This window comes from Hippocampus comes, unplaced genomic scaffold (assembly GCF_001891065.2).
Source record: "Hippocampus comes isolate QL1 unplaced genomic scaffold, H_comes_QL1_v1.1 scaffold64, whole genome shotgun sequence".
Lineage (NCBI taxonomy): Eukaryota > Metazoa > Chordata > Actinopteri > Syngnathiformes > Syngnathidae > Hippocampus > Hippocampus comes.
Genome location: NW_017842053.1, coordinates 23,062 through 32,700, shown reverse-complemented (window position 1 = coordinate 32,700; position 9,639 = coordinate 23,062). Strand labels below are relative to the sequence as shown.

Sequence of the window (9,639 nt, the reverse complement as noted above, 5' to 3'; positions counted from 1 at the left end):
TATCCATTCCAACCTTCTACCCCCCAAAAAAAAAAACAACAAAAATTGAACGAGGCTACGTCTGTCTTAAACTTGCCCCCAAGTGGGCACACTTGGGGACAAGTTTAAGACAGACAAACGGATAAACTGTTTAATAGGTGTTATCGTGCCTGTTAACGTAAGCGGCATTCATAGTAAGACTCCAACTCCTCCCTTCAGCTCATCAGTACGGGACTAATATTCTCATTCTATGCAGAAGATAAAGTACATATGACGGTGTACTGCCATACTGTAAGGGTACATGTTGTTGATGCACTTTGTGCGCAATCCGTTACTTCCGACGGTTAAAGCACCACACCAGAGACGCTAATTAGCATTAGCATTAAGATAGCAGACTGAAAAACTAAGGTACGCTTTTTTTTTCTTTTTTGGAAGACACAAGGTGTGCTTCACGGGCCATTGAAAAACAGACACAAATGGCACCGGGCGATAGTTTCGGTACCACCGGGTTTAGACAAAGCTTGTCAAATGACAACACGTGCACAACTGACCATTGTGTCCCAGTCCCTGGTGTTGCTCACTATTTTAGTGAGCAGCGTGTTAATCTCCACACCGGCCAGTGGGATGAAGTGAGCATCCAGAGCCACTCGAGCCATCACGGTCAGCAGCAAGAGCAGCTCGTAGTCGCTGTACGCCTTTGGACACACGCTCATGCAGTACGACAGGTACTGTTTTAGAAAAAGGAGAGAATGAGATCCGTGTTCTACTTTCCTCAAGGACAGGGTTTGAAGTGAATTCTGCCTTCTCTTATCACCTTAAAGATGTTGTTGCAATTGTGTTCCGGGAACGTGTTGCATTCCTTGTTGCAAGGGGGACCTTCGCTGTGAACGTAGACGTTCTTCCTATTTCCAAAAACACATACACGGTATCTCACAAAAGTTCATACGCCCCTCACATTGTTTGGTGAATATTTTAAACATTGAAGAAATGACAATAAAAAAAAAATAATATAATGTAAGGAAGCCAGTGTCCAGCTTGTTTATCAGTGTAAGTTTAATGTCCTATCAAAATGACTGCACACACGGCCAAATGTCTAAATCTCTGGCAACAAAAGTGAGTCGACCCTTCAGTGAAAATGTCTGTATATTGGAAAGCAAAAAAAAAGTCTTTTTGATAGAGAGCATAACTTACAGCAAGTCTCCCTCGGTGAACGCAGGCTGCAAGTTTTCAAATGGGAACAGCGTCACAAACGCAACGCCCATGTTCATCAGCACCAAGGTTAAGTCAGCCAAAGCGGGCACCCACACGGTAAACACGCGGCTTTTGTTTTTCACTGAGAAAGGCAGCGACAACATCAAATGAAGACATGAAAACAGCTTATGGCGATCGTGGTTCCGGTAAATTTCCATGGGAAGTTGTCAAAGCTGGGGAGTTTTGGAACTGCATCAAAAATGCTTTTTCATCGGCAGATATCTTTACAAAATATGAACTCCCATAAGTTCTAATCTATAACAATGGAAAGTTTCAAAGAGTTTTGCAACTCTAATGGCGGCGAGAGGGAAAGTACTGACCGATATTATAGGCAGCTGAGCTGGCGATGTCACAGAGAGCCTGCAGCATCTTTTCAGACGACATCCTCTCAGAATGCACTGACATCATCTAACAAAAAGGAAAATATGCCTTTGTGTTTCCTTGAATCATTGGTAGCGGGCGAGAAGGCCTACCTTGAAGAGGAAATCGGTGATTTGAGTCGGGCAGGGTGACTGAGAACAGTAAGCTTCCTGGAACAAGCCGACATTCAAGTGCAGTTTTAGCTGAGCTGGGCTGGACCTGGCCAAAGAGAACAGAAGAATGTGCAAAAAATAATTATAGAGCTTATCAAATTAATGTTTTAACCCAAAGTGGGTGGAGCTACTAAACCTCCCACGCCAAAAAATGATTAGCTGCAAAAATGCTCAGAAAAAAATAACACGAGAGGAGAAAAGTTGGTTAACACCGGTTAGCTTAACGCTACATAGCATCATTTAAAAACAAAAAATTTACATTATGAAGAAATATGAAATTCTTTGGTCAACCCCAAAACAGAATGCTTTGTAATTTAGATTCTTCAAGCAGGCCCCTTTTGCCCCAATAACAGCTTGGCACATTTTGGCATTTTTTTTCTCAGTCAGCTTTATGGTGGGGATGATGCGAAATGACATGCAAAGACTTTCAGTTCACAGCTGAGCATTATCATAACGTGTTGGGAGACCGTTTGAATTGGAAGGTGTTTCCAAATTGTTTGACGAGTAAAAGGCAGCCCACCACAAAAGTGTTTTCTGCGCTGTGCTCTGCGGTTTGACCGCGCATCGTCTGAGCTGCAGCGAATCCTGATTGAAGATCTGGCCAAACTTGTCAAGGTGGAACACCACTTCTCCAGGAGGCACCTCTCTGATAGCAGTGGACTCCAGAGAGTCGCGCTGCAGGAATTCCCTGGAATTAAAAAAAAAAAAAAAAAAATTGCTACGATCATCATAAATTGAAATGATCTGTTTCAGCAAACCATTTTACACAGATTAATAGAAGAAAGTACAGCAAAAATTGGAGATGAAGAGCATCATGGTGAGGAACGAATGCCAAAGGGATCAACAGCTTGTCTGGACTCTGTGATCGCACTCCCTAAATACATATTTATTTATTTATTTAACCCTTTGGAAAAATGTTTTTTTTTTATTTTTTATATTGCTTCTCAATATAAAGAAAAGGATAGCCCTTTTAAAAGTTCAATTATTGTTTTTTTGTTGTTGTAAAAAGATGTTTTCTCTAACATGATGAATAATTGTGATTACTAATCGCAATTACAATATTGATCAAAAATAATCGTCATAATCCTTTTGGCCATAATTGTACAGCCGGTGGGTCATGTTACAACCTTGCTGATGGTTTGTGCCTGTAAATTAGAAGCAGTTGTTCATAACTATTCAAACAATGATGCTAATAGCCATTAGCCTGCCTACAGCTTCTCCCGTTATGTACAGCATTAGCATTTCAGCTAGTTGACTTTTGTTTGCTTCTCTTCATTGAGGTTGCAAGTGAGCTGGGACCCATACCAGGTGAGTGAGCAGGGATTTTAAAAAACGGCTTCGACAACATGTGCAAAAGAGGCTTGTGTGAATGTGCAGCGTGTCGTACTGTCGTTCGCTGGAGCCCTCGTCGCAGTTCTCCTCCTCCTGGTATTCCGCCACTCTCGACAGCTCCTCGTCACACGAGCTACGAAGCTGCGCCTCGTTCTCTTTGGCCCTTTAGGCACACGAATCACGGTGACAAAAAATGTCAACGCCCCATTTTTTACAACTAAGTACCAAACCATTCCAAGTGTTGCTTACTTCTTTTGGTTGTCTATCTCTTTCAGCATCTGGTCCAGGCTGTTCCTGTAGAAGCCTCTTCTCACGGTTGGCTGCAAGCAGGAAAACACACGTAAGCAATCCAAATATGATGAAGTGCTTTCTTGATGACGTGATAAAGCCACACATTTTTTTTTTTTTGCATTTAGAGGTGAAACTATGAATTGACAGTTGATTATCAAATAAATCTTTTCTTTTCTTTTTTATTTACAATTGTCCAAATGCTTGGAAAATTCAGCTTCTCAACACTTAACATGAATTGATTTATATTATCCTCCATGAAAGCAGACTTATTATCATTGCATTGAATCAAAGTAAAACTAGAAAATCAAATGTCTTAGACTTTCGAAAACAATCATCGACGTTTTGCCTATTTTCTGACATGTTACGAATGTTTACGCACTGTCAATTTGAAATAAGGCCTTCTTTTTAAATAAGCGGGTGGAAATTTAAACATTTATAAGACTGATTTTTAATGCCGATTAATTGACAGATTGATTAAAATCATGAGGTGCAGCCCTATTTGCATTAAAAATAATCACATATTAAATCACAATCGCAATATTAAGAAGAAAAAACACAATTGTATTACTCTTAAAAATCAGTTAGCCCTAATCTGAAGCCAGCCCATTAAATTCAGAGGGGGAAAAAAACCCCAAAAACAAAAGTAGGGCACTTGTAAGTCAAGGTATGACACGCCCCCCCCCCCCCAAAAAAAATGCTCAGAAAAAAATAAGGCTCTTACAGCTTTCAAGAGATTGCTGGAACCTCCAGGTGTGCTCGGCTCTGAGAAGGCGGCTCCCTTGTCCGGTGCAGCTGGACTCTTGCGAACGTGATTCATGATCTCCTGCAAGGACACCAGCTGCTCCTCCTCACTGCTTTGGGATGTCTGGCTTGATTCCAAATCAAAAGCAATGCCCAGGCTCAGGTCCAGGTCCTCGTCCACAGAATCCGCTTTATCCGTGTGCGGACGCGCGCGCCCTTCGCTTCCGTTGAGTGGAAGCGCGCGGGACCGGCGGGATGTGGAAGGTTGCCTGGCTTTGTTTTTGTCGTCATGTTTCAGGCTTTCATGCGTCAAGTGCCTGCGTGGCGGAGGGACCGAGCAGTCTTTGCCTTTTCCGTATATGGACTTCAAGGACTCGATATTTAACCTTACTAATGACACAATTGGCAAGGAAACGTGGAGGTGTTTTGATGAAGTGGGGCCTTTTGCAGAACAAGTGACTCCAGAGTCTTTACCCTTCTGACAAGAGTTCTCAGAACTTTGGACGGCGGCGCCGCATCCCGGCGGTCTTTTCTCCGTCTCCTCATCTGTTCTGCTCTTGGCGGTCTTCGGCACAGAGCTGACGACGACGTCTGGGGTGAACAATTCGTCATAGTCATTGGGAATGGTCCACCTCCGCTGGTGCAGTTTCTTCCGTTTTGCTGGCGGAGGGCCCGGAGAAGAATTGAACTTGGAGGGTGATTCATGGTGAACATCGTGAAACTTGCGTTTCGGAGTCCTGAGCGAGGAATCTGAGGATCCGTGTTGGGATTGCCGAGGAGGGCTGAAGTGAGGTGGACTGATGTGTTTGGGGTGGGCGTCAGCATTTGCTTTTTCCCTTTTGCCACGTTCCTCTCTTGTCTTGAAAACATCTCCGGTGTGCTTGGAAAAGGATCCCAATTGGATAACGTTACCGTGAATGGACTGTATAAAGAGCTGCCTCGCCCCTAAAAAAGGTCGTTTTCTCACGTCGGGTTTGGACCGCGTGCAGGGCAACTGGTCGGGTTTGGATTTGGGCGATGGACCCAAGGATGCAAACTGTTCTTTTGGAATTTGAGGCTGCAGTGATGCCGCGGACGTCTTTGAAGGAGTCTTGGGCGGCGGCTTCGGCGGCTCTTCTCGAACACAAGGCTTCTTGACGCTGGCGTCGCTGTCCTCGCACTCCCTGCGCCGCTTCTGGAGTGTGTGGTCCAAGCTTGCGACTGAAGAGAAACAAAATCGCACATTTCTTTGACTACAGCGGTGGCACAGAATGTATTGTCTCCCTTGATACAGTCCATGAGGTGGCCATACTTTAGTGCTCAAGGGCCACATTTTGGTTTGGTTTAAAACAAACAAACAAAAGAATTGTACAATACAATAAATTCATATTTTTAAATTGTATTAATTCAATTACAATGAATTTTCAGTCGACATTAAAAACAAAATCCGTGCAATCATTTTTAAGGGAGGAGTCAATTACTTTTGATTTTCGCTAATTGTAGCTAATTTTCACCAACCATTGAAATCTGAAATATTACCTGGAATGGATTTTTCACTTGAAGGTGTGGACAAACGTTCCTAAAAGAGCAAAGAAAGCATTTTTTTTTCCCAGTAAAAGATCAATTCAACATTATTGTAACAAGATGTGTTTTTTATTGCCAGAACTGCACTTATCAGCTCATATGTTATCATGTACCTTTGTTGACTGCACTCTTTGGACAGAGGCACTTCTTCCCAAGTTCGACGCCACCATGGATTTATGCTCTCTCCCGTTGTGTACTGAGGGATAGCGAGTGCTTAAGTCCGTTCTGGGATGAGGGGATTCATCGAGGGAAATATTTGGCCGACCGCCTTGCGCCCCGTCGTGTTTTTTAGCAACTGTGGATGGAGTGACTGGAGGTTGGGGTTGCAGCAACGGGCTCAGTCGCAGCCCCGACAGCCACTTGCGGTACTCTGGACGGTGCGACTCTGATGAGCGAACTGGCATGAGACGACAGGACGGCTCGTATGGCGAAGGTGAGCCGTGGCGCTGGCACAAGTCGGGGCTGAGGAGCGGCAACATTCTCCTGGGCGGGGCTACGAGACGGTTAGCGATCTGAGAGGGTTTCATTGGAGTTTCTAGAAGAAGGGAAAAAAAAAAAAAAAAGTGAAATGGTGTAGGGGGCTCCGTGTGGTTATTGACCAGCATTGACGTTACAGTGGCAGAACATTCATTGACTGCAATCATGTAGTTTGGGGACAGAGGCTCGCCACACTTGGCTTTTTCCAGCCACGGGTACTTACAAACTTAAGGATTAGAATGATTGTAAAACAATAGACTGTGTCACATATTCATAAACTGACCACGCTTTCCTCCAGACCTGCCTCTGAGCTCTGAAGTTCAGAAGACTTACAACTAGGCTGGAGTAATAGTCGTTTAATGGAGAGGATAAAGAACACATGCCTGTGACTACAGTATTGTTTAATGATTAGTGTTCATTTGTTGCCAGCATTTGTGTCCAAATGTTCAGATCAGTGCCCCCCCAAAAATTTGAATTATTATTTCAATAATGTGTTTCAAAAAGTAAGACTTACTATATCGGTTCTATTTAAATATTTCAAGTCTTGATTTGTTTCAATGTTGTTGTTGTTGTTGTTGTTGTGCATCCCAGGGCAGTATGGCTCAGTGGTAGAGTGGAGTGGATGTTTCCCAACCCAAAGGTTGGTGGTTCGATCCCCAGCCATAGCAACAATGTCAAGGTATCCTTGATCAAGACACTGAACCTCCTGATGCTGTGTCATCCTTAGCTGAATGAGGTAACCGTGTGAAGTGCGTTGAGTGCCCAAAGTAGAAAAGCACTATATAAGTGAAAGCCCATTTACTTTCTGCGTCACAATTTTATGCAAAACACCTTCAGAGGTTTCTCTCATCTTTTAAATGGTCTCTGTTACTGTATGTGGTTTGTTTAAAGTGTAGTCCTCTTTATTCGATTTAGGTTGAGCGTAAAATTCATGCTCAGCAATACAATTAATCAGTACATTCAGAATTGCAATCCTCAAGGTATATTAGCAATTTGCAATGAAAATATTTTCAGGATTACAAGTAAGAAACAAAACTCATTACGCATCTTTCTATGACCCACCTTTACATCTCGGGGAATTGTATTCTGCATTCTTAAGCGCCCTGCAAACATAAAAAAGTCGATGTTACAAAAAATAATAACCACACAAGGGGGTTGTTAGATTACGTTTCTGTATGGACATCGGTAGCCTAAACACACACGGAGGATGGGTCCCAAAAAACTAAAAATGCAAATTCACAAATAGCAGTGGTCCACTGTACAGCAGTAAAACAACATCTAGCACATAAAGCCCCTAACCTGAGACGCAAACAACCGTGACTGTTGGGGAAGGTACAAAAATGAGTGCTCGTGTCAGGAGTTCGTTCAAGGTCGCAAATGTTCGCCGACAGTATTGGTGAGCACAGGAAAACATCTGGCGAACATTAGGCAAGCATTTGCGACCTCGAACGCAACATTGGTTGCCTCCAAAATCGTTCGCAATCGTTCGCCGCTCAGTAGGAGAGGGGCTTAACCCACCCATCGTCACAACAACACTCCTACGCATCGACCATGTTGCTACTGTCTCGCACGGCCAATCACGGCGCGCGACGACATCAACCGCCAGACAACTACAAATGTTTAGAAGCGTTTGACGAGTAAACACTGAGCTCAGGCATTCGGCGTTCAAAATAAAGCACACGCGCGTAGGCTAAGCTCCCACTGCGAGCCTTCGACCGTTAACTCTTGTGAACTTCACGCTGCACTGTCGTGATTAAAAGCCCTTTTGTTGAATCAAATTCGCTCCGCACCCAGGAGAAGAAACAATGTGCAACTGCGACGAACCTTGCATGCACTGCGCAAGCTAGAAGCGCTCGTTGAAGCTAGCTTAAGCCAGTAAACGCAATCACGAAAGGGGTTACATCGGCGATTTTCAAAAGGCCGCACGCTTACTCACGTAGTATCTCCTTTATTTTCAGTCCCGGTTTTCATTTTGAGGGTGGAGGAGTACTTCGCAATAGTCATGTGCCAACGGCTGCAGAAGCGGAAGTACCGTCGTTGTTTCGTCACCCGCTCAAAGTGGTCCTCCACCGACTTGACACGCGTTGCATTATGGGCCTTTTAGTCTTTTCCAGGTTTTCTTCTTCTTCGGCTTTGCATTCACTCTTCGTGTGCTGACGTGATGACGGCAGACGACGGACCTGCCGAAACAATGCTGCATTCTGCAGGCGAATTACACATAGTGTCATTTAATATTTTATATCTCAAACATCCACTATCGTGGTAAAATAAAGAAACAAAAGGAAGACTGAGAAGCGGAACCCTTTTACTCTCAATTTCAGGGAATGACATTACACATGAAATGGCAACACGTGGTAGACAAATGGTTTATAGACCCTAAACTTAACTGGGAAAATCTGATTATTTATGTTTTGCTCTTTCGGTAATGGATTTGGCAACTAGTACAGAGTTATTAGCAGCGCAGGCCACATATTCACCACAGGACAACATTCCAGACAACAATAACAACACAATTAACAACATTAATGCCATGACGCACATTAAAAGAATGTTGGGGTGTCAAACCTTTTCTGTTCAGGTAGTTTACAAAAGGTATACTAGTTGTCAGCGTTTTAATGACTACAGTATTATTGTGATGGGCAAATACTGCCATATAAAAATATTAAGATACCAAAAAAAGCACTGGGCCTTTGTATGCTGACCGTTTTTATATTTCTGCAAATAAATGCTCGAAATGACAAGATCAATAAACTGAATGTTGGAGTCGCTACATGTCATCAATACTTTTTTGACATCTTGCATTCTAATGGGCCTATTATGTCACAATCAAAAGCCATACAAACATCATAATGGATGAATACACAAAACACACACAGTACATTCAAACATCGATTTAATTAATCATTAGTTACATAATGACATGCGCGGATAAACACGATATAATACGACATTTGAATATTTCTATATTAATAGGCATTTTATTTACAGTCTTAACAACCTTGTATTGACTTAATTCCCAAGCACAGGCATATTACAGTGTTCCAACTAAACACACAATGATTAGCAACATGAAAGAGACTTGTTTGTGTTCCAGTCGTTTCACTTCTTCGCTTTGCCCTGAGCGGCAACGGCCTCCATGGCTTTGCGCACGGTCTCCTCGTCTCCCAGGAACTGCATAGACTTCACGGGCTTCAGGTTCTTGTCCAGCTCATACAGGATCGGAATGCCAGTGGGCAGGTTCAGTTCCATGATGGCCGCGTCAGACATTCCTTTACGGAAAGCAGCACAAAAATATGGATTGATATCGACCCGACCCCGCGAGCCCGTCGGCGGCGGCGCAACCCCCCGGCGCACCCCGGCGCGCCCCGGCCACCCGAGTCCGGAGCGGGAGGAGAAACACAACAGGCGGCGGATAGGAGAAGGCGGCGGCGGCGGCGCCGGGCGCGGGGGGTAGGCGGGGCGGGGGGGGGGG

The 9,639-nt window shown here is 43.9% G+C and overlaps 2 protein-coding genes across 3 annotated transcripts in view; both read right to left on the bottom strand.

Annotated features, from left to right (window-relative positions):
- Positions 1–8,242, bottom strand: part of slf2 (SMC5/6 complex localization factor 2) — a 12,319-nt gene extending 4,077 nt beyond the window's left edge. The window contains exons 1-13 of one of the 2 annotated variants that reach the window (XM_019859901.1): positions 8,104–8,242; positions 7,230–7,270; positions 5,804–6,225; positions 5,646–5,685; positions 4,108–5,327; positions 3,345–3,415; positions 3,151–3,258; positions 2,284–2,451; positions 1,704–1,809; positions 1,551–1,638; positions 1,171–1,312; positions 794–881; positions 531–707 (exon numbers count right to left, since the gene is read on the bottom strand). In XM_019859901.1, the coding sequence (XP_019715460.1) occupies positions 531–707; positions 794–881; positions 1,171–1,312; positions 1,551–1,638; positions 1,704–1,809; positions 2,284–2,451; positions 3,151–3,258; positions 3,345–3,415; positions 4,108–5,327; positions 5,646–5,685; positions 5,804–6,225; positions 7,230–7,270; positions 8,104–8,171 (2,739 nt within the window). In that variant the 5' untranslated portion in view covers positions 8,172–8,242. The other variant, XM_019859902.1, reaches the window with a different exon arrangement.
- An 801-nt stretch (positions 8,243–9,043) lies between these two features.
- LOC109509948 (phosphoglycerate mutase 1-like) overlaps positions 9,044–9,639 on the bottom strand; it is a 23,104-nt gene continuing 22,508 nt past the window's right edge. Inside the window, exon 3 of the mRNA XM_019859913.1 lies at positions 9,044–9,436. Within this exon, the coding sequence (XP_019715472.1) occupies positions 9,267–9,436 (170 nt within the window). The 3' untranslated portion in view covers positions 9,044–9,266. The remainder of the gene's footprint in view (positions 9,437–9,639) is intronic.